Source organism: Pipistrellus hanaki (assembly GCF_964339955.1).
Source record: "Pipistrellus hanaki genome assembly, chromosome: 12".
Taxonomy (NCBI): Eukaryota; Metazoa; Chordata; class Mammalia; order Chiroptera; family Vespertilionidae; genus Pipistrellus; species Pipistrellus hanaki.
In genome coordinates, this window is record NC_140514.1 from 13,461,367 (window position 1) to 13,484,523 (window position 23,157).

General features: G+C 55.2%; 1 protein-coding gene across 1 annotated transcript in view; it reads left to right on the top strand.

Moving 5' to 3' along the window:
- Positions 1 to 23,157, top strand: part of ALK (ALK receptor tyrosine kinase) — a gene marked incomplete at its 5' end in the record, with an annotated part of 534,776 nt that overhangs the window by 492,691 nt on the left and 18,928 nt on the right. The window contains 11 exons of the mRNA XM_084900171.1: positions 8,067 to 8,217; positions 11,531 to 11,662; positions 12,316 to 12,460; positions 13,895 to 14,077; positions 15,240 to 15,338; positions 15,793 to 15,945; positions 16,907 to 17,011; positions 18,594 to 18,780; positions 19,469 to 19,559; positions 19,667 to 19,731; positions 20,999 to 21,128. Of these exons, the coding sequence (XP_084756297.1) occupies positions 8,067 to 8,217; positions 11,531 to 11,662; positions 12,316 to 12,460; positions 13,895 to 14,077; positions 15,240 to 15,338; positions 15,793 to 15,945; positions 16,907 to 17,011; positions 18,594 to 18,780; positions 19,469 to 19,559; positions 19,667 to 19,731; positions 20,999 to 21,128 (1,441 nt within the window). The remainder of the gene's footprint in view (positions 1 to 8,066; positions 8,218 to 11,530; positions 11,663 to 12,315; positions 12,461 to 13,894; positions 14,078 to 15,239; positions 15,339 to 15,792; positions 15,946 to 16,906; positions 17,012 to 18,593; positions 18,781 to 19,468; positions 19,560 to 19,666; positions 19,732 to 20,998; positions 21,129 to 23,157) is intronic.

The window sequence follows — 23,157 nt, forward strand, 5'->3', positions numbered from 1 at the left end:
TTTTTTTTTTTTATTATTATTTTTTTTTTTTTAAACAATAGCATTTCTGATAAGTTCCCAGATGATGCTGATGCAATCCTGAGAACCACTGAGTCAGGTCAGACTTGGGCAAGATCAGGGCTGCAGTCAGTTTATAAATGAGGAAACTGAGGCTCAGAGAGTCAGGAGCCTCCCACAGCCCAGACATCCCCTCCTAGCCCCTGAACTTAGGGAACATGGCCTCACTGTGGCTCCTCCCACTGCACAGCCAGGCTGTTTAAACAGGAAGTATCATAGTGATGTCCCGGTTGGTGTGAATGTCCCGGAGGCTGGGCAGTGGGAACTGAGTTCCCCTTCCCTCCTGCAGCCCCTGAGCCCCAGCATAGTCTCAGCCCCCTGGGAAAAACAGAGGCAGCCGCTCCGGGGATCTTGAGGTAAAAGTGTTTCAGGGAGAGCCCTAAGTGCTTTCTAAATGCCATCGGGCAGGAATGCAATAACGAGGTTTGCCTGCAATCACATTAGCTGCTGTCCTGCACATTCCCAGGAAATGGCCAAAGACACGCACCACCCTGACCCCTCCGCCCCGAGCTGGCCAGGCCCCCCTCCTCCCAGCTGGATTTCCGTGGACACCCCTGTCCCAGAGCAGGAAAAAAGGACTCCTGGGGGGAAGGGGATGGATGTTTGTTGAAGATCCACTGGGCATTTCCCCTCCGTGTAGTGCTGAGGTGGTGTTGTTATTGACACTCCCTTGTCTCCACCTGCGGAGTGAGAGAAGCTTTGCACTGGCCTGACGCCGCATGGCCAGAGACAGCAGTGCCTGGAGCAGACCGATCCCTCAGACATTCGTTTCTGACATCCCTGCTTCCCAGGACTTTCTCCCGCCTTCCTCAGATGGGCCCCATATTAAAAAAGATTTTGCCTGCCAGAAAACTGCACTATTAGATAAAAATTAATCCATTGTCCCATCTGGTGTGAATTATAACCGTATCTAAGTCTAGCCAGGTTTCTGATCCGAAAGGATTGCCACAGGGTTGCCGCACCATGTTGACATAAGCCCGGCCCTAATCAAGGGCTGTTCCTATTTCTCTCTTTGGAACACTGAGACCAGCTTTGCCTGGCGAACACTCATTGGAAACATACACATGCTGTTGAGGCAGGACACCATGAAGTGTCCAGATGGGAGAACTTGATCTGCAGGATTCTGTTGAATTGGCCTCAGATAGCATCCTGTCAAAATGAAAGAATCAAAACCGAAAAGCACTGGGTTGGGGTTGAATCTTTGTTCAACTGTTGTTGAATCTTTGTTCTTTAACCAACGAAAGGCTGTCACAGAGGCAATCCTCCTTCAGTGTCCAAGGGGAATTGGTTTCAGGGTTCCTTTGGATACCCAAAGCCGAGGATGCTCAAGTCCCTTATGTGAAATGCCATAGTATTTGCATATGAACTACATATGTATGATTTAAATCCTCTCTAGATTACGAACAGTACTGTAAGTAATGAAAATGCTTGCAAATAGCTTTTATACTGTATGGTTTAGGGACTAATAACAAGAAAAAAAATGCCCATACATGTTCAGTACCAACACTGCCATTCGTGGGCATAGTGCATGTCACCAACAAGGTAACGTTTTTTCAAATATTTTTGATCTGCGGTGAGTTTGCACACGTGGAACCTACTGATGTGGAGGGTCACCTATTTCTGACCTTCGCTTCATCCTCACCTGGCAGCATGTACAGCTGGGTGACACCATCATTCAGCCCAATCCATAGACAGCTGGGCACTGAGTAGGTGCTGTGGGACTTAAAGAGAGGACTGAGTCTCTGGGGTGCCACAGACTTTGGAAAGTCCACAGGGCAGGGAAGTTAAATAACAGTCCACAGTACCAGTCAAGTTCTAGACCATTATAGAAGAGAGTGACAAGTCATGATTAATGTCAGCCTAATTGTGCAGCTAGCCATCGCCATGAGAGCACAGAGAAGGGCAAGTCAGGAGAGGGAGACTGAGGAGATCGATGGGCTGCAGGCAGAATGCAGTTTGGGTTTATTTCTGCCCCTTACACCATGTGACCTTGAAAGTGTGCTTCCCCCTCTCTCTGCCAGTGCTTTCAGGCTCTGCCCATCTGAAGGAGGCGGGGTTGTAGAGAGTCGCTGAGATCTCCTCCAGCTGGAATGCGGGGGGGGGGGGGGGGGGGGGGCCGGAGCGATATTCCTGGGTGGGCAGACCGGCGTTGTAGGGCTGCCCTGGTCTGGTGGGCCATAGGCAAGAAGAGCACCTTGCTCACAGGTGCCATCAGGACTAGAACTGGACGTGAGGAGCAGGTGCCTTGACAATTGGCCTTCACCGCTGACCCCAGGGGTGTCTCCTGGTGGCTCACATGACCTGTCTGCGTAATCTGGCTACACCTGAACAGGCATTTCCCCTGACCCCGCTCGCTCTGCGCACACTCGCTGGCCTCCTGTGGGCAAGGACAGGCAGGGCAGGTCTTACATCCTGGTTCCCGGAGGAGGAAACCGGAGACTCAGAGGAGGGAAAGGGCCTGCCCAAGGCTCTGCTGGGAATTAGAGGTTGAGCCCAGAGTGGGGTGCAGGAGAGACCCAGGTGCTCCATGCTCGTTCAAATGGGGTCCACTTCCTCTTTCCCCTCCCCTTTCCTCCCCCACCCCACCCAACTCCCCTCAGGGTGTGGAGTCCACGCAGCCTTCAAGCTACAGCCAGCTGTGCTCCTGTTTCAGCATCCAGCAGGCAGCTGCTTTGATTTGCTGCTAATTCTTTATTTTAAAAAGATTCACAACTCAATTACAGCAGGTAACAATAGCTCACAGTCAATAACACAAAACACAAACCTAATAAACATCCATTTTGACCGGGGGCCTTAGCTGAGGGGGAAAAAACACAGCCTCAGCTTGTTGAGAACAGTATCTTATAATTTCCGAGAAATTGGAATGGCTGCGAGTCAGATTCTCCGTTTGAGTGGCAGGTAAATTAATGTGTCGTTTGTCAGCCATCAAAAATAAACTGTTTACAGGGGGTGGGGAGAAAGCTCCCGAGATTCCAGCTGAGGTGATCACTCCCACACAAATTTGTGTGGCACCATTTGTAGGGTTGGGGGTCTCTACAGTGGTGAACAGCCTTGACCCCTGACCCCTTGGCCACACCCTGCTCTCCTATTGATCTCTGGAAATCAGGGGCTCCTTCCCTCTCTGCCTCCCAGAAGTCACCCGGTGGAGAGGTGTGGACAGGCTCAGCCATGGGCTTCATCAGAGCAGAAGCTGCTGTTTGTCCCTCCCTGGCTACCCTCCAGGCACTGAATTAGGTTCCTCACAGTCATTATCTCACTTAAATCTCACAACAATCCTTATTATCGCCCTTATATACCCTGTTTCCCCGAAAATAAGACAGTGTCTTATATTAATTTTTTCTCCCAAAGTTGCGCTAGGTCTTATTTTCAGGGGATGTCTTATCTTTCTATGTGCTAGGTCTTATTTTCGGGGAAACACAGTAGATGAGGAAACTGGAGATCAGAGAGGGTAAATAACCTACCCAAAGCCACACAGTAACGCTGGCAGAGCCAGGGCCAGCAAGCGGGTAAACAAGGTGCCTTGGACACAAAACCTGAGGAGGCATGGGCTCTCAAGGTCACCTGAGCACAGGGTTGGCACCGGGGAGGTGCCTGTCTTGCCGCACCCCAGTCCTGGCCCTGAGTCACCGCTTGTGTTTGCTTTCAGGCCCGCTGCCTCTGAGCCCTGCTTTCTTCTCTGTGCCACGTCCTGCTCCAGAGGCGACCAGCCTTGCAGTGGCAGCTGGGAGCTTGCAGAGATGTGAGCTCGGTGGTGGGATTTTAGCCCTCAGAGGGCTGGTGATAGAGGCACTGCCTGCCAGGGCCCCTGCAGTTAGTCTGGACAGGTGGCTGTCTGCTCCCCATGGCTCTCAGCAAGTCCACAGTCCAGGTTTCAAATGTGGGGCCGAGGCCAGCACACAGGAAAGTAAAATCAGCTCTTGACACCTGCTCATCAAGCCCTCTGCCTGCTTTGGAATCTACAGATTGGACCCAGCCCCGAGCCCTACACTGCACTTGCCATCAGTTTGTTATCTTCCAGATGCACTTCTTATCCCCAGGAGGACAGGGGTCCTTGTTCTCATTTTTCTCCTTGGGGTGAAAATAAGGTTCACAGAGGTTAACCAAGTTGCTGCAGGTCACTCAGTAGAGGGCTCTTTCCATCCAACCCCCTTTCCAAGCACTAGGTCAAGACCTAGGTGAGGCTGGCATTCAGAACTGGTTAGGGATGGGAGAAATAAGAAAGAGGAAAAAGGGAGGGGAAAACCATGTCAGTAATAAACAACTTATAAAATACTAGAGGCCCAGTACACTAAATTTGTGCATGGGGAGGAGGGCAGGGGTGTTCCTCAACCCAGTTTGCACCCTCAACCCAGCTTGGTCTAATCTGGGACCTCTCAAGGGATGTTCAACTGCCCATTTGGGCTCGATCTTGATGGGATCAGGCCTACAAGGGCAGTAAGACATCCCCCTCACAATCCAGGACTGCTGGCTCCCAAACAATCACCTGCCTGCCTATAAGGTTGCCCCTAATCACTTCTACCTGCCAGCCTGATCACCCCCTAACCACTCCCCTGCCAGCCTGATGTCGCCTAACTGCTCCCCTGCTGACCTGATTGCCCCTAACTGCCTTCCCCTGCCAGCCTGGTCCCCCCCAACTGCCTTCCCCTGCTGGCCTGGTCCCACCAACTGCCCTCCCCTGCTGGCCTAGTTCCCCTCAACTGCCTTCCCCTGCATGCCTGCCCCCACCCCCAACTGCCCTCCCCTGCATGCCTGTTCCCCCACAACTACCTTTCCCTGCAGGCATGATCCCCCACAACTACCTTCCCCTGCAGACATGGTCCCCTACAACTGTCCTCCCTTGCAGGCCTGGTCCCCCCAACTGTCCTCCCCTGCAGGCCTGGTCCCCCCACAACTGCCCTTCCTTGCAGGCTGCAGGCCTGGTCCCTCCCAACTGCCCTCCCCTGCTGGCCATCTTGTGGCAGCCATCTTGTGTTCACATGGGGGCAGCCATCTTTTTTTTTTTCTTAATGTATTTTTTTCACAGAGAGGAAGAGAGACAGATAGTTAGAAACATCGATGAGAGAGAATCACCTATCAGCTGCCTTTCACACACCCCCTACTGGGGATGTGCCCAAAACCAAGGTACATGCCCTCGTCTGGAATCAAACCCAGGACCCTTCAGTCCGCAGGCGGATGCTCTATCCACTGAGCCAAACCGGTTTTGGCGGGGGCAGCCATCTTTGACCACATGGGGGCGGCCACCTTGTGTGTTGGAGTGACAGTCAATTTGAATATTGCTCTTTTATTAGATAGGATAATAATTTGACTAAATTTAAACAGGTGAAAGAATTCATAATGCATGCAGATTGATGCAAATGATGCCAAAAATAACGAGAAGGGCACAGTGTACCTCTCAGCCATAGCAGGAATGGCCAGGCTGGGACTCTATCTCAGGCAACAGTTTTTCAAGCAAACCACACGTTTAGCTGAGAGGTCTTTCTGGTGCAACCAGGCAAAGCCCAGAACAGAGGCAGCGTCCACACCGCTAACTCAGGACTCTGCCCAGATTACCCCTGGGCCCCCACCACCAGCAGCACCCCCTCTGCCCCAGGTTTCCCTTCTCTGAGCTCAACAATTCTCCTCACTTTCCCTTCACTAATAAGCCTTCCTTTTCCCTCAGCTTTTTAATTGTCCTTATCATGGCCTCCATTTGTAATGGGTCAGGAGTGAGGGTTTGGCTGGGATCTGCATGAATTAGGGTGGGCCGGTCGCCCCTCAGCCCACCCCCTTGTGCATCCAGATGGACCTCCCAGCAGCACCTTGGGAAGGAAGTGGCCTCTGTGGGGGGAAATGTGGAGTATGAACCAGGGTCTGCCAGCTCTGTGGCCTCAGATAAGTTACTTAAGCCCTCAGAGCCTCAGATTCCTCATCTGTCAAATGAGATTACTAACAGCTACTATTTATGACTATTAAGGGGGTGCTATATGCAGCCATGCCTGGTGCATTGTGGGATGCTCAGGCATTGGCCCCTCTGCCCTCTGCAGCCCTGCAATCTCCTCCCCACCGCAGCCAGGCCCTCCTGCCTCTTCCCTTCCATTGACACAGGCCAGACTCCCACCCTCCACCTCCTTCTGCTTGTCCGAGAGCCCACCTGCCCATCATCTCCATGAAGCCAACTCCAAACCTCCATCCCACACGCCCTGCAACCAGCCAAGGTCTCCCTGCTGGGCCCTGATTCTGGGCAGAGATTTTCCACTTTCTCTGAGTTTTCACCCATGATCCCCCTTTGATGTTGAGCCCCCACTACCCTGTGAGTTCAGAAAATAAGATAAGGCTCTTATCTGACCAGGGAAGAGGATGGGGTTCTGAGAGGACACAGCTGGGAAAGGGCCTCCTCTGGCCCTTTGGGACCCACAGCCCTTTGGTCCCCCATCTCTCTCCCTGCTGGTGAGGTTTCTCTCTTCATAGCTATGGGCATCTCCCCACTTTCTGTGTGAGCTCCTTGACAGCCTGGAGCCCAGCCCTGGTCTCCTCTGGTGCACACAGCTTCATGCCACGCCAGCATGCAGTGACTCCCATCAGTGCCCGGCCACAGACAGCCGGTGGACACCAGACCCTCCTTTGCAGCCCATGGAGGCCTCAGTTCCTCGCCTGGACAGAGGCCGGCAGTCAGCCCTCTAGGCCTGTCTCTGCACAACAGGCCTGAGCTCCACCGTAGGGGCCCCCAGAAGGTGCCTCACACACTTGGAACCTGGGCCTTTCCTGAAGTTATAGGAGGAGAAGCCACTGTGTGTGCAGTGAGCACAACTGCCTGAAGGCTTTGTGTGCAAATTCACAGCTCCGGACCTCCCCTCTCCCACCCCTCCCCCCAGTGCCTTCCCCCGCAGGGGGCCTCTGAGGAGGCATTTGTAGCTGGTGAGTGGGCTGCGTTCAAAACAGACCCCTCGGGGTCCAGTAGCCGAGTTACTTCTCCCCAGCCTTGCTTGACTATCGCAACAACCTAGGAGGCAGAGGAAATAATCCCACACGCCACGCTGCTTGTTTTCATCCTGATGGGCTGCTTGTAGTCTGCACACAGACCGCTCCGGAAGGTGTTCCTGGTGGGGCGGGAACAAACAGCTGGGCTGCATACAGCGCTCTCCCCACTCATTCCACGGGGGCCTTCTCATGTTAGACCCATGAGGAGACTTTAAACTTTCTACCAAGTCAGCCCCTCTAATTCCACCATTAATAACAACAGCAACAATAATAAATACTTTTGAGTGCTTATTAGGTGCCAGCCACCAGGCTAAAATTGCATGTACTAATTCCTTTCATCCTGGCGACACACAGAGGCTAGAAGCTGGGTCCTCTGTTATCCCATTTTACAGATGTGGAACAGGGACGGTGAGTTACTTGTCTAAGGTCACATGAGCTCTTTGATCTGGGGCAGGGAGGTAAATCCATGATGGGGAAATCCCAGGATCTCAGAATACCCTCCCCTCAGAAAATAGATCAACCGAAGGACTTGTATACATGCAAATAAGTACAACCAATGGACATAAACCTCTGGGGAAGGAGGGTATGAATGGGAGGGGAGGGGCAATGTTAAAATATGTACACAGATAATAATTTAATAAAAAAAATAAAAATAAAAATAATTAAATTAAATAAAAATTTAAAAAAAGAGCTCCCTCCCCCCTGTACCCCATGTTAACACAGACCCTCCTGGTCCTTGCTCTCCTCCCCTCCCTCCTTTTCCTCTCATTCTTTCTCCCACCCTTTACTAGTCCTTCACCTTCTAAACTCTGCCAATGAGTCGCCTCACTGTCCCTCTCTAGGCGACTGCCCTCTCCCGACATTGGGGGGAGGAGGGCTTTCCTTGCTCACCTCATGGCTGCTGCAGGGGAGAGCCATCAGGACCCACGTGGGGTGCACTTGGCCCACTGGAGGTGCCCGGGGGGGGGGGGGGGGGCAGGGGCAGGGGCAGGGGCAGGAGGGAGTCAGGCTTCACCCCGTGGCAGAAGCCCATGTGCTTTGTCCCATTGCAGCATCTCGGGCTACGGAGCGGCCGGCGGGAAAGGCGGGAGGAACACCATGATGCGGTCCCACGGCGTGTCCGTGCTGGGCATCTTCAACCTGGAGAAGGACGACACGCTGTACATCCTGGTCGGACAGCAGGGGGAGGACGCCTGCCCCAGCGTAAGTGCCAGAGCTGGGCTTCCTCCTCCACTCGCAACCGGGCCCCCGGGGGCCCTCGGAGGGCACCAGCACCCCTCACACCCTTCCCTTGCCCTGCCTGCAGGTGCCCCTCCTTTTCTAGGCCATTTGGGTCCTGGGAAAGCTGGGGGTGTGGCTATTGGGGCTTCACCTTCCCACAGGGACCAAGGCTGGGACTTGGGTTGCGCAAGGACCCTTAAAACTAAAGGAGTGAATTCCATGTGAACGGGCAGATGGTTGTTCCTTTAGCAGAAGTACGAGTTGAAGCCACTTCCTAAACTTTCTTGCTCGGGCATCGCTGTCTTTGGACTTATTATTACAAACAGAAAAATACCAGCTTAAACGTTTCTTGTCCAGCTCCTAGACGCTTGTATGTCCATAAGTACACAGAATAAGCTCTGAACTATACACCTAACCGGTTGTTTCTGGGGCGGGGACTGCAATTGAGGGTGCTTTATCAGTCATGCCCGGTATAGTTACAAAAAGAATGCGTTCATGTAGAATTTATTATTTGTGTGATTAAAGCCTTTTAAAAACATAAAGCACAGGTGAGAGCTGGAAGAACAGGTAATCCACTTGTCTCATTTTACAGATGAGAAAATGGAGACCACAGTGGTGAAGGGACTTCAAAGTCATTCACAACACAGGACAGAGTAGGGACTTGGGCTCCTGTGTTTGCTGAGCCCCACCCTTGCTTAGGCTTCGGTTTTTATGGCCTTTTGTTCTTTTCCACATATAACCCATCACTTGACAAGCCAGACCGCCATTCTCTACAGCCCCAGACATAGCCTGTCCTTCTCACCTCTGACATCACGAGGTGTCTCTCAATCACACGGGAGAACTCCAGCAGCAGGAGCTAAGAAAGCTGGTGGAGCCCTAGCTGGTTTAGCTCAGTGGTTGGAGCCTTGGCCCACAGACTGAAGAGTCTCGGTCTGAGTCCATTCAAGGGCACGTACCTTGGTTGCAGGCTCCATCTCAGGCCCAGGTCAGGGTGCACGCCGGAGGCAACCAATGGTTGTGTCTCTCTCACATCGATGTTTCTCTCTCTGTGCCTCTCCCCCTCCCTTCCACTTCTCTAAAAAAAAAAAGCTGGTAGAGGTCTGACATGACCAGGAGCATGAAAAAGTGCAGACTGACGAAGCAGCTGGCATGCAAACGCCCAGCACCTACTGGCTTGCGTCTTGCTGTGCCAGGTCCCTGGCAGTGCTGGCTGTCCTGGCAGGAACTCAGTTCCCTGCAGGGCCTGTCCCCTTGGGGCCAGGCGCCACCCTCGCCAGCAGCCCAGCTTCCACCTGGGGCAGGGAGCAGCCTCAGAGGAAGATGTGGGGACAGGGGCTACTGAGAAAGCAATTCAGTTCCACAAAATAAACTCAGGGCTGGGAGCAAAGCGTAGCCTCCCCTCCCCTCCCCCACCACGCTGTGGGTTAAAACAAAGCAGCAGGCATAAGCTTCGCCGGTACAACCTTCGTGAATGAGCACTGTCTGGACTCCAACTTTTACTCAGCAACAATCATCAGGACTTTCCAACCTGATATAATATATTAAGTCATTAAACTGCAGGCTCCGTAATGTTCACAGGAATTTATTGAGTGCTAATGTAATTCTTTCATCTAAGCGGGAAGATTGCATTGACTTTTGCAAGGGACTTTTACTTGATTGGATTGTAATCAGTTATGTCTTTTCACAGGACCGCGTCCTTTTTGTTTTAATTCAATTGTAATCTACTTGTTCCTCTGGGTTGTTGCACTTTATCATTTCATTAATCAACCGACTCGCTCTCAAACTTGGTGGATGTGCAGGGAGAGCTCAGTTCCTAGCCAGGGACAGAGGGCAGCCCCCTCTGCTGGCCAGGCCGGCGCAGCATGGGCCTGTGCTCCACACCCCCAATGTCCCCTCCTCCCATGTGTGGGTCCAGAAGTGAATCCAAATCAAGACAGCAGCCATTTGTTCAGTCCCTGGCACATGCAAGACCCTGTCTCAGCTACACACCACCTCCTGTGCCTGTTCCCCATGCACATCGGGTCAGACAGAGGCCTGCCCACAGCTGGTCAGGGGTGTCTGACAGACCCCAGGCCCACAACCTCCTCAGTGGCAGACACAAGCCACTACTTAGGGCTGTGCCAGGGGAGTTCTGAGGCAGGAAATGGGACGTGAGCTGGGAGAAATGAGTTGCCCAGGATGAAGAAGTGACTTTCACAAAGATGAGCTGGGAATAAATCTGAGTCTGGCCTCACACTGTTTTTCTCTCTTTCCATGAGGCATCAGACCTGCAACTTCCTTTCCCACTGCCCGGAGAATGGAGTCCAGTTCCTTCTGGGATCGTACCCGAGGCCTCTGCATGACTTGGTTTCGTTCCCTCCACCCACCCGCCTCACGGTCCCTCCATCTCACCACGTGGGACCTCTGTCATCTGCTCTTCAGAGTCAGAGGACACTTCCGCTCCTGCTGAACCATCTCTCTGTCCTGAGATGGGCTTTTCTGAACCAAAAAGGCTCCTTCCCCAAATACCCCACTCACCTTGTGGGTTTGTGCTGCTCTCTCCCCTTGGAATGCCCTTTCTCTCATTCTCTGTGTTTGAAAGTCTCTCTAGTCGATGTAGTATACAACACAGGGAATACAGTCAATAATGTCATAATAACTTTGTATGCTGATGGATGGTTACTAGATTTCGCATAGGGATCACTTCCTCAGATATATAAATGTCAATCACTATGTTGTATATCTGAAACTAATATAATGTGCTTTAATGTCTTTTAAAAATCTCCCTATCCTTCGAGGCCCAAGTAAGTGACACCTCCTGCAGGCAGTCCTCCCTGATCACCAGTTAGCAACAAAGGCTCACTCTCCCTTCCCCACTTCCCATGCATTTTCTAACTAATTTCTATCCTCATGATCCTTCTCTAATACTGCCCAGAGTAACAGTTATCTGGGTATATTTTTGGTCTCTTCAACTCAACTCTAAGCTATTTGAGAGATAGACCCTATCTTTTTAAAATATATATATATTTTTATTGATTTCAGAGAGGAAGAAAGAGGGGAAAAGAGGTAGAAACATTAATGATGAGGGAGAATCATTGGTTGGCTGTGTCCTGCATGCCCCCTACAGGGTTTGGAGACAGCAACCACGCATGTGCCCTTGACCGAATCGAATCTGCGACCCTTCAGTCCACAGGCTGGCGCTCTATCCACTGAGCCAAACCGGCTAGGGCAGACCCTATCTTTAAATGTAGAAGATCTGTCTGCTGGGAAGTAGAGAAACTTGGACACAAACCCGAGGTGCTGTTTGTTTCTGCAGACAAACCGATTGATCCAGAAAGTCTGCATCGGGGAGAACAACGTGATAGAGGAAGAAATCCGCGTGAACAGAAGCGTGCACGAGTGGGCAGGAGGGGGTGGCGGAGGGGGCGGAGCCACCTACGTATTTAAGGTGAGTGGGCTGTGCAGGGGGTTGCCTATGTGTCCTGGGGTTGCCTCTCGACAGCCCCAGGAACCAAATGCCCACTTAATGCCATTTAAGGATGAGGAAACCGAGGCCCAGAGGGACACGGACTCTTTGTCCAAGAAAGGCAGGCTCTTCTCTCGATGTACCAGCCCGATTCACCCCCAGGCCTCTGCCATGCCTGCCTCAGGCCTCCAAAGGGCCACTGTGCCTCCTCTGTGCTAAGGTGGACTTTCCCTGCCAGGCCCGCCCACAGGGACAGTGATGCTGAGTGCCTCTCTGGAGGTGGTAGGTGTCAGAACCAGAGACCCCAGGGAGTGAGAGGAAGGAGAGAGCAAGGAGACCTCCTGCCACCAGCACCCAACCTCTGAGGCTCCTCTGAGCTTCGGGCAAGGGGCTGAGCAGGCAGCAACTGAGCTTGAGCCCCCGGTTACTGCAACCTGAGTTCAGAGCCCCCAGCCCACAACCTGAGTTCAGAGCCCCCTGATGAATGAGTCCGAGTGTGTGCTCAGCATCAGGGCACTGGCTCTCCAGAGTGGAAGCCCACTGAGCACACACTCGGACTCATTCATCAGGGCGCTGGCTCTCCAGAGTGGAAGCCCAGCTCCGCCTGTCACTCTCTCCATATCTCTCCGGGCCAGATGAAGGACGGCGTGCCAGTGCCCCTTATCATTGCGGCCGGCGGAGGTGGCAGGGCCTACGGGGCCAAGACGGACACGTTCCACCCCGAGAGGCTGGAGAATAACTCCTCGGTGCTAGGGCTCAACGGCTACTCCGGAGCCGCAGGTAAAGCCGTCCAGCCCGCCCTCTCCCGGAACGCTCTCCCGGGGCCATCACACCTCTGGCATCTTCGTCACCCATACCTGGGAGGCTGGGAGCTCTGAAGTAGGGACCGGCCTCAAGGGAGGAAGGGCAGGCAGCATCTTTAGCCCCAGAGACTTGCTGATGCCGTTGGGACTTGTGGGAGGTCCCTGAGAAGATGAGACGGGCACCCGCATTCAGACCGCCAGCCCAGCCCTCCCTGGGTTTCACCAATGCTCCTGGAGGTGAGCAGAGGGGAGGAATCTGGAGCGGAGTCCAACCCTCTGGACCCCTCTGGTTTCTGTCTGGGCCAGGCCTGGGCTGCCAGCTCACACAGCCCCTCACTGGGAGCGCTTGCTGGCATCTTCGTGGCTGGGCTCTGTGCTAGTTGTGAGAGCAGCCACACCACACACAGGACAGGCCCTGAAGGGGAGGCAGACTCTCCGATTCTCTGAGATCAGCCATCGCTAAAGAGAAAATGCAGTTCCTTCTTGGATTTTTCTCCACAATCGGAGTGAAGGAGGGTTTGGGGAGGCATTTAAAATTTGAGATTAGTTTAAAGCAAATACTCAAACTTTCTCTTTAATCCAGAGACGAATAGGGCTGGAAGAAAGTAGAACTAGTTATCGGGTCCACAGTAAGGAATCGCCCCCCAGCACTGTTTACACCTGTGCGGGTTTTATAACTTACAGAGCTCTTCGGCAGCTAGTATACCTGTGCTTTTCAAAGCATATGCTGCGGTTTTCTAGAAAGATATTATTATTCCCATTTTGCGAGCTCATAGAAAGTTAGCGGATTTTTTCTCTACATGGCCAACTGTTGCATACTCAATCCATTTTTTAAAAAACGTTGTTGTTGATCTATCTTTATGAAGCATTCCACACTCACCGCCTCCTTTGACCCAAATGTCAACTCGCTGAGGCCATCTTATTATCCCCAGGTTAAGGCTCAGGATGGGGAGCTCTTGCCCAGTGCATAGCACAGCCCACTGGGTTATCCAGGCCTGGTCCAGGGCTCCTACAAGGAGCCTCTGCGGCCACCAGGGAGGTGGGTCCTGTTCTTATTGACATGGGAAGCAGCCAACAAAGACCTAGCACTTGGGGCTGGTGCTCTGGAGAGAAGGCCCAGGAACATGCCGAGTGCCATGCTGCCTGCCCTCTCCAGCCCCTTTCCCAGCCAAGCACTCTCAGGGCTTTCGAGCCAGAGGCCTGCAGGAGGCAGAGGTACTGGGAGTGCACATCAGGACGTCCAGCTGTGGCCACAGCAGGTCTCTCCAGGATAGAGGCCATGTCCCTGGACTCGAGTCCCAGGCCCACCGAAGACAAGGCCCCTGGGCCCCCTCAGAGTGCATGAGGTCCTCCTTGGCCAGGCCCAGTGGCTGAGCCAGCCCGGCCTCACAGGTTCTCTGTCTTCCGGCAGGTGGCGGAGGTGGCTGGAATGATAACACTTCCTTGCTCTGGTCTGGAAAATCCTTGCTGGAAGGCGCCACCGGAGGACATTCCTGCCCCCAGGCCATGAAGAAGTGGGGGTGGGAGACCAGAGGGGGTTTCGGAGGGGGTGGAGGGGGGTGCTCCTCCGGTGGAGGAGGCGGAGGATATATAGGTAAAGATGATTCGTGTTCAAGGTGTCACCCCCTCCCTTAGTCCTAGGCACCTCACCTCTCCCAGCCCTCGCCTACCCTCCCCCGGCTGCCCACGTGTGGACTGTGATGTGACCATGCACGCCTCCCTCACTCAGCCTGGCCACCGGCCAGAGGCAGGGTGTTGGCTTGCGAGCCAGCATCCTGCCTCCAGGCTTCCATAGCGTCCGCATCAAGATCCCGTGTGATTCTTGATCACCCCCAAAGCCGATGACCGAGAGGCTTTGGCTTCCCAGGCTGTGTTCTGAGAGCCACCCTGGGGATGTGCTGGCTTGAGAACCTCGAAGGCCAGACTTCTGAGCCCCATGCCTCCCTTTGGATGGCCTGGCCCCTGTCTTTGCAAGCCAGCTCCCTAAGGCCTGGCTTGTGGCTTCTGGCCTCAAGGACGCCTCCCTTTCCCTTTCCTGCCTCAGCCCACCAGCTCCAGAACGGCCCACTCTCCTGGGGGCAACTGCGGGCAGCCCCAGCCCAGCCCGGCCCAGCCCTTGGGCAAGCATCTGGCCACTGGCCTCTCTCTCCTCTGGGCTAACGCAGAGCAGAAGAGCCTTCTGAAGCTGAGAGGCAAATGGTGTCTCCTCCATCCCCACAGATTAGGACACAATGCATGCACACTCTGTGATGCTCTGTCTGTGTTTTGCTTTGTGCTGTGTAAGATGCTTGCTTTAACCAGATGCTCTTTTCTAAGCCATGGGCGGAGGGGGGAGCCCGAGGGGGGAGTCCGAGGGGGGGGGGGGAGCCCAGAGATAAGCCAGCCCCAGCTGAATGGAGGGACAGGAGCCTACAGGCACAGGGGCCCTTCCCCCACGTCCCTACCCTGACCCAGGAGACTGGAGAGCAACTTCTCGGGCCAACCCAGCCTGGGAGACTAGAACTTGTCTGATTCTTGTTCCCATGCACTGCTTCCTGCAGGCCTAGAGTGGGGACACCCGGTGGGGGCTGGAGGGGAAGGTGGCCCACACCCAGCATCTACTGAGCCCAGGGCAGCCCTGTGCCTGAGCCTCCCTTCCCTCCTCACCCCCCGCCCTCCGGGCCCCCACCCCCCACCCCCTGCATGACCCGCTTACGCGCACGTGTGTTGAGATTGGGTGCCCACCTCTCTGCGTTAAACGTCTCTGTCTGCCCCAGGCGGCAACGCAGCCTCAGACAATGACCCCGAGATGGACGGAGAGGATGGGGTGTCCTTCATCAGTCCCCTGGGCATCCTGTACACCCCGGCTTTAAAAGGTACCCCCTCCGCCAGCAGGTGCAGGACCAGCTACCTTAGGCCAGTTCTCCCGCCCATCTGAACCCCGGGTTCAAGCAGGAGCCCAGAAAACAAGGCATGACTATGGGTCTCATCCCACCAAGCGTCCTGGTGTCAGGAGTGGGGTCTCATATGGGCATCGAGGCGGGAGATTGACAACCAGGCAGGCCAGTCCTAGAAAATCCAGCAGCATTAGGGCTGTCCCTGTCCAACTAACTGAAGAGCAGGTGTGTGGACCCCCCACCCGCACCCCAACCTGCATAAATACATCCCAACAGCCTCTGCGCCCCCCTCGCCAGAGGCACTGGGACCTTCCCACACAGTGACCTGGGGACAGGGACCAAGAGCGCACGCTGGCCGCTGGAGATGAAGCGTGGGCAGGGCAGGGTGCGGGCGGCACAGGGCGGCCCAGCTAGCCCGCCCCCTTGCCCGCAGTGATGGAAGGCCACGGGGAGGTGAACATCAAGCACTACCTGAACTGCAGCCACTGCGAGGGCGACGAGTGCCACCTGGACCCCGAGAGCCACCAGGTCATCTGCTTCTGCGACCACGGCACGGTGCTGGCTGAGGACGGCGTCTCCTGTGTTGGTAAGGGGCTGGGTGGGGCCCAGAGATGGAGCCACAGCTGGTCTCCATGGTTCTGGGACACGTGGCACCCAGTTTCATAATCTTCCTGCCACCTCCCACCCCCCCCCCCCTCCGGCCTTGGTCTGCCCCAGCTTGAGCGCTCTGACAAAGAGGCAGAGACCTGAGTGTGAAGGATGCGTCACGCCTCACGACGGAGTCTGAGTCACCTAGTGCCACCCCTAACCTGGGGCGTAAACCCCCACATCCGCACGGGGGCCAGCCATCTCTGCTAGAATCGCCTGTGCTCCAAGGCTCGCTGTTCCTCCAGGGTGTTCCAGAGCCAGACCCGCCCTGCAACACCCGCCCCTCAGCCTCCCCAGCTTTTCCAGTGTCTCCCCCTGCAAAGCCCCTCCAGGTTGAATGCCTGGGTTCAGTCCACTCGCACAGGACACCGTTGTCCCCTCTCCTCCTGAGTCCCACGTCTGCAGCTGTTCCCGTGGTCACGTCCCTTTTGAAATGCAGTGTAGGGACCAGGCAGGACCCCTCGATGTGGTCTGTGCCAGTGGGGTGCTGGGACATGCCCTCCTGGGCTCTGGACTGGCTCTCGGCCACAGGAGGTGATTGGGCCTCAGGGTCACTGAGGGTGCACCCTGCTGTTGGGTCATCCTGAGGTCACTGTCATCCGAGGCCTGGGAGTCTTGTGTGAGCCATGGTCGGCTCACCTTGTAGCCCCGCCCCGCCATCGGACAGTCTGTGTTTTGGATTAATGTTACATGTTCCCCCCTGCCCCAAAGCTGCTGCTGAGGGCTGCGAAGCCAGGGTGAACATGCCCCAGGCCCCTGTCCTCTGAAAGGGAAGGGGGCATGTCTGCAGGCTGAGAGGAGCAGCGGCTTTGGTCCTGGCTGGGGAGGGGGTTTCTGACGGGGCCAGCTCTGAGCAGTGTCAGCATGGTCACCCCTATCTCGTGGGGACTGTCTTCCAGTGTCGCCCACCCCAGAGCCCCGCCTGCCCCTCTCGCTCATCCTCTCCGTCGTGACCTCTGCCCTCGTGGCCGCTCTCGTCCTGGCGTTCTCTGGCATCATGATCGGTGAGTGTGCCACAGCCCTGGCTGCCAAGGGGAGGCAGGGGAGGCAGGACAGAGCGGCGTCTCAGGCTCTGCACGGACCCCGAGTGCCAGGGACCCTCTGTCCGGGTTGTGACCAGGCAGCCCAGGCCCAGCACAGCTGTGGTTCCCCAGAAGCCCTGTCTCTGAACCTCAGCCCCACTCCTGGCTGCTCTCGGGGAGGCAGGTGGGGCACTCTGCTCAAGCACAGCCCCACCCTCACCCCCCAGACTTCACCTCCAGCTCCCATCCCAGCCGGCACTGCTCCCAGCGGCTCACTCCCCTGCACCGCCTCCAGCCCCTTCCCGCCAGGGGCAGCGAATGCAGTTGGTTTTGGGGTGTTTCCTATTAGGCCTGCAAGCCAGGTGAGCTGATGGGCAGGTCGCAGAGGGCTCAGCATGGTCCTGCCAGGCTCCTCCTGCTGGAAATGCCCAGGACAGGTGGGCAGGGACAGGAAGGCAGGCCAGGGAAGGCTCAGCTCTGGGCTGCACTGAATCCCAGGTCACCCTGTGACCACGGTTACACATGTCATGGCGCAGAGAACTGAAAGCTGGCTCACTCGCTGGCCGAAGGGGTGGAGCTGGGCTTAAAGGCAGACTCCACCTGTGGGTCACAGTTCCGGGCCCCCTGCCCTGGCGTTGGCCTACAGAGTGTTCTCTCTCTGTGTAACAGAGATAATGGTTCTTTGCATGGTGGAGCTCTTCAGAATTTTTCAAAACCATTTACGGTAATATTGGTGAATTTATTTCATTAAGACAACTGTAGGCGGTGGGGTATGGGACAGGGCAGGGGTTACTTTTCCTGCTTACAGAGGAGATTGGGGTCCAAAGAGGTCACATGACTTCGTCAGTGTCACTGGGCTTGTTAGTAGCACAGGTGAAATTAGAACTCGGGTCCTCAGGCATCAGCTTAGATGCCAGTTTAGAGACCTATTTGTTCTGGCAGTTCAACTCCCAGAAGCTCAGGGCGGTGGGCCCGGCTGCTCTCAAATCCATACCATGTTTGCACCCCCTGGAGATTGGGCACAGTGAGACACTGAGGCGGGCCTCTTCCTGAGGGACCCGGCTCCTCTGAGGGCCACTGTGGCTCCAGAATGTCCCCAGTGCTTTGCTGGATCGCCTTTACACTGCACGGCCTTCGAGGGCTGTTACTCAGCCTCCCTCACTCTCCTGCATGCCGGACCAGACTTTCAGCACAACCTGGCGGTTCCCCCGCCTTCCTGGGCCCCTCCCCACTTCCTCTCAGAGCCATTTGCCTTATGAAATTCTGCATGTTTAGTCCTGTCTTGGGTCTGCTTCTCAGGGGACCCAAACTAATATATCTCTGCCCCTATATGATACAGCAAAATCTTTTATTTATATGATATTAAGCTTTACATTAACTTTAAATAATATGTTAAAAGTACACCTTCACTTCTATAATCATTTTGTCAGTATTACTAAGTGTGATGGGAGGTTTAGATCTCAGAGGAAGTGATGGAAGTCCAGGAAGGCTTCCTGGAGGAGGTGGCCTGTGGTGGGCTTCCAGTGCTGGGTGCCTGGTCCAGGCCACTTCCAACTGCCTGCAGTGTACCGCCGGAAGCACCAGGAGCTGCAAGCCATGCAGATGGAGCTGCAGAGCCCTGAATACAAGCTGAGCAAGCTCCGCACCTCAACCATCATGACGGACTACAACCCCAACTACTGCTTTGCGGGAAAGACCTCGTCCATCAGTGACCTGAAGGAGGTGCCACGGAAAAGCATCACCCTCATCCGGTGAGTGCCCCGGCCATCCTTCAAGGAAAGGGGGTGTTCTAGAGGTTGGCTGTCACCCCAACACACAGGTTCCTCTAGCCACAAGGGGCCAACAAAAAGTTACTTTTAATCCAAACTCCTAGGGCACCCCTAACCCTCCCAGAGAGAGGTTTAGTGTTCGGGCCATTTGGGGGGTATTAAATCACTCAACACCCTGTATATTCATGGGGCTTGAATAATGAGAGGAAGACTACACGGGAGGGAACAGGCCTCTCAAAATGCCCTCCCTGAGCCTTCCTGGCCCCTTTTCCCCCTGATGGAGCCCAGTGGCCTCCTTGAGCTCCCAGACCCCCTGTGCATGTCACTCACTGAGCACCACACAGAGTGTCTGTCAGCCTTTGTCCCTCCCGCCCCCCAGAGTGCACACCTTCAGGGCGAGGGTCGGGTCTCAGTCACCTCTGTGTCCTTGGCAAATGTCAGGCTCCAGTCTTCACTGAAGGATTGTCCACTGCTGCCACATATCCCAGGTTGTAACGCCTCTTGGCGGTTCTCAGACAAAGCAATGGAGGCCTGGGGCTGAGCAGCAAAGCCAGGGGCAGGTGTGACCTGGAGTGTGTGTGTGTATGTGTGCCCCGCTGCCCCTCGTGGGCAGCCCAGCCTTTCTCTCGGCCTGCCCACCTACACCTCATCTGGCCTTCTCCTTTCCCAGGGGTCTGGGCCACGGTGCGTTCGGGGAGGTGTATGAAGGTCAGGTGTCTGGGATGCCCAACGACCCGAGCCCCCTGCAGGTGGCGGTAAAGGTAAGCGGGGTCCCTCGGGGGCCTGAGCTTGGCCGGCGGTCTCTGTTGGCCACAGTCTTCGCCGATGGCGCTCCTGGGGCTAAAGGCCTTCTCCCCTCTGTGCCCAGACGCTGCCTGAGGTGTGTTCCGAGCAGGACGAGCTGGATTTCCTCATGGAGGCCCTGATCATCAGGTAACGTCACAGAGACACCCCACCGCCCACGTGCACATGCGTCTGACTCATGTCCCAGAGAGAGCCCCCTCCCGCACACCCCTCCCTCTCCAACAGCAGACTCCCCCGATTCTCAGCATGGCCTGCCAGAATGGAATGGCCCCCCAGGGCTGTTGTCACCGGGAAAAATCTCTCTGACCAAATAATCCCATTGGTTCTACTCTGCCTTCAGCTAACATCCATCCATTCTTTTCCCTGCTTCTTGAGAAACAGAGTGTGCTAGCTATCATCTCTCTCCAGGATGCTCCTCTACCAGTCTTCCACCGCCCCAGCTCTCACATGTTCTCCTCACATAGTGGAAGGCTGCCCCACCCTGGTCCACACAGCAGCCTGCACCCTGCAGTTCATGGCCGGAGGCCCCTACCTGGGAATCCCAGTGTCCAGGGCTCTGACAGCAGATCATGTTAAGAACTCATGGCCTCCTGTTGCCCTGCAGAGCCTCAAACATCCTGGAGGTTGGGGCAGCCTGGGCGCTCCCCTCGGTGGGAGTGGCTGACGGAAGGAGGCCCCAGCAGCGGGTGTGATGAGCCTGTGGCATCTGGAGCCACAGGAGGACAGGCAGCAGGCTCTGTACTTGCTTTAAATGTACTAACTTTCCAGTTAGACATGTAATACATGATTATTGAGTGAAACTTGGAAAGTATAAGATTCTATGAAGAAGACCCAAGTCACTCAATCTCACTACTTGGCAATAACTTCCCACCGTTGTATTTCACCTGTGTGTGTGGGTTCCCATGTGGAGTGCCCGGGCCCACCCCCCCAGGAGTGGTAACAAGATCACATGAATAAGAAAACCCAAATCCTAGGCCTCCAGGAGGAATCCACCATGGGGGCCGTCACCTGGCAGGTCTCACCCTGTCCCTGTGGAAGGAGTCCCCGCAGCTTCTGCCTGAGCCCGGCCTTGGAGGACTCAAACGTGAACCCTAGCAAGCAGCCCTGTCTCCCACCCACTTTCTCACCCAAATGTCTGTGCAGGGTCCTCCCCCACCCACCAAATGCCCTCCTGCAGCCTGAGCTGGCCAGGCCTGCCCTCTGGCTCTTCACCTGCTCAGGGACCAGACAGTCTCAGCCAGCCTAGGCTCAGCATGGCCCCTGCTTCCAGCATCTTCAGAGTGCATTTACATAATGTGGCTGCTGCCAACATATCTGTGTCCTGCTCTCCCCACGATGGTTTTCCAGACTCAGCTCAGTTACATTTGCTTACCCCCCTCCTCCCCCTGCTCTGCAGCAAATTCAACCACCAGAACATCGTGCGCTGCATCGGAGTGAGTCTGCAGGCTCTGCCCCGGTTCATCCTGCTGGAGCTCATGGCGGGAGGAGACCTCAAGTCCTTCCTCCGGGAGACCCGCCCTCGCCCGGTGAGTCTCCGCAGTGCTTGTGCCAGGAACGGAGCAGGGCAACTGCGAAGCAACTCCTCAGGGGCCCAGGGAGTCAGCCCCTGGGCTTGGATGTGGTATAGCCAGGAGAGAATGAACAAAAGTGGGCAATGGCCCTGGGAGCTCATGCAAGGCCTGTGCAATGGATTCTCCAGTCGGGGTCCATTTGTATGGCCTGCTGACTATGGACAGGCACAGAGAGGGACAGTCATGCCAAACAGGTCACTCACCCAACCAGCTGAGGTGGGGCAGGTCAGTCTATATTCGTTCACCCTGAACCCCACTGTCATTTTGCAAATGGGTACATGCTGACCTTAGAGTTTTACTATCAAAATCAAGTACTGAAATTTCTAGGAAGGTGGTGTGTGTGTGTGTTATAGTAAAAGGGCTAGAGACCTAGATGCATCCAGGAATGCCACACCCTAGCCCTGCTCGGCCATTACACAGCCTTGTGGCTTAGGGCAGACACCCAATCTAACCCCAGTATCTGCAAGATAAGGTCCAAGAGCTGGACTGGAACACCTCAGACATAGTCCTAAACTATAAAACGCAGCACGCTGGGTGGGCCCGGAATCCAGCTACCCACTCTTGTCACTGCCAGGGTCTTTGGGAGGCCCCGGGCACCACGAACTGGAGCCGAGCAGACCCTGAGCTAGGCCCTGGCTTCTCAGGTGCCGCTGGTCTGTAAGGACTACAGGGAAGACTTGCACCCTCCCCACCCTCCAGAAAACAGGAACACAACAGACACCCCGCTACAGAAAGGCCAGAACTGAACTTCTGCTCTCAGGGCCTCCAAGTGGCGGCAGAAATCTACTCCACCCCCACAGCCAATCAACCTCAATTTAGAGCAGCTTAGCCTGAGGAGCCTCCACACTGTTCCAGGGAGCCCCTGGGGGGCCCACCTTGGCATTTAAGAATCCGATCGGACTCCTCGGAAGATGAGTGTGTGTGTGCACCAGAGCATGCCTGGCAGGAGGCTGTGGGCAGAAAGACCAGCCCCGTGGTCAGCAAACTGCAGCTCTCGAGCCACATGCAGCTCTTTGGCCCCTTGAGTGTGGCTCTTCCACAAAATACCACGGCCTGGGCGAGTCTCTTTTGAAGAAGTGGCATTAGAAGAAGTTTAAGTTTTAAAAAATTGGGCTCTCACAAGAAATTTCAATCGTTGTCCTATTGATATTTGGCTCTGTTGACGGATGAGTTTGCCGACCACTGGACTAGCCCATTTCACGGCGGTCCTCATTAGCGTTGTTATCCTCCTTATAGCTTTCACGTTTTTCAGAACCGCTCTGTGCAGTAAACAGCACAACCTTTCTCAGCTGAGAACACTGTGGCTCAGAGAGGGCCTCACAGGAAGTGGGAGAGCTGGGACCGGAACTCGAGACTAGGCCTCCTGATTCCCTGCTTTTCCCAACCCACTGTGCTCTTCATCTCTTTGGGAAGCTATGGACTGTCAAGGAGAGGTTCGGTCACTCAGGGCCAAGCCTGTGAGCCATACAGGCATCTCTGCCAGGGTCTGAGCACCAACCTCAACGGCTTTCCCATCACCACCCACCAAGGCAGAGCCTCCAGCCCCGTGCTGACATTCTCAGCGGAGCTGGCAGAGGTCTAACGGGGCACGTGTGGCATGCACTTCGGGAAGAGGCACGGCTCTGGTTTTCTCACTGGGCATTCCTTGAGGAGGACACGTATCGTGCATGCAGAGGAGAGCTCGGGGATCTGGGCAGGAATCTGGGAGCCCATATTAGATCCTGTAAGTCTTGGCAAGTCTTAGATCCTGTACTTGGACTTGAACTGGGCACGGAAGACAGGACCTGATGTTCCATGGACAGAGTGTCCCCTCCTGTCGTCTGCCCCGGGATAAAGAGTGACGCCCCTCACCTCCCCCAGCCCTCTCTGTTGCTCCAGGGAGTTCCGGGGAGGCCCTGATCGGTGCCAGAGGAACTCCCAGCTGACATCTAGGTAACTCCTCGTTCGTGTGAAATCAACTACCCCCAATATGTATTGAACCACT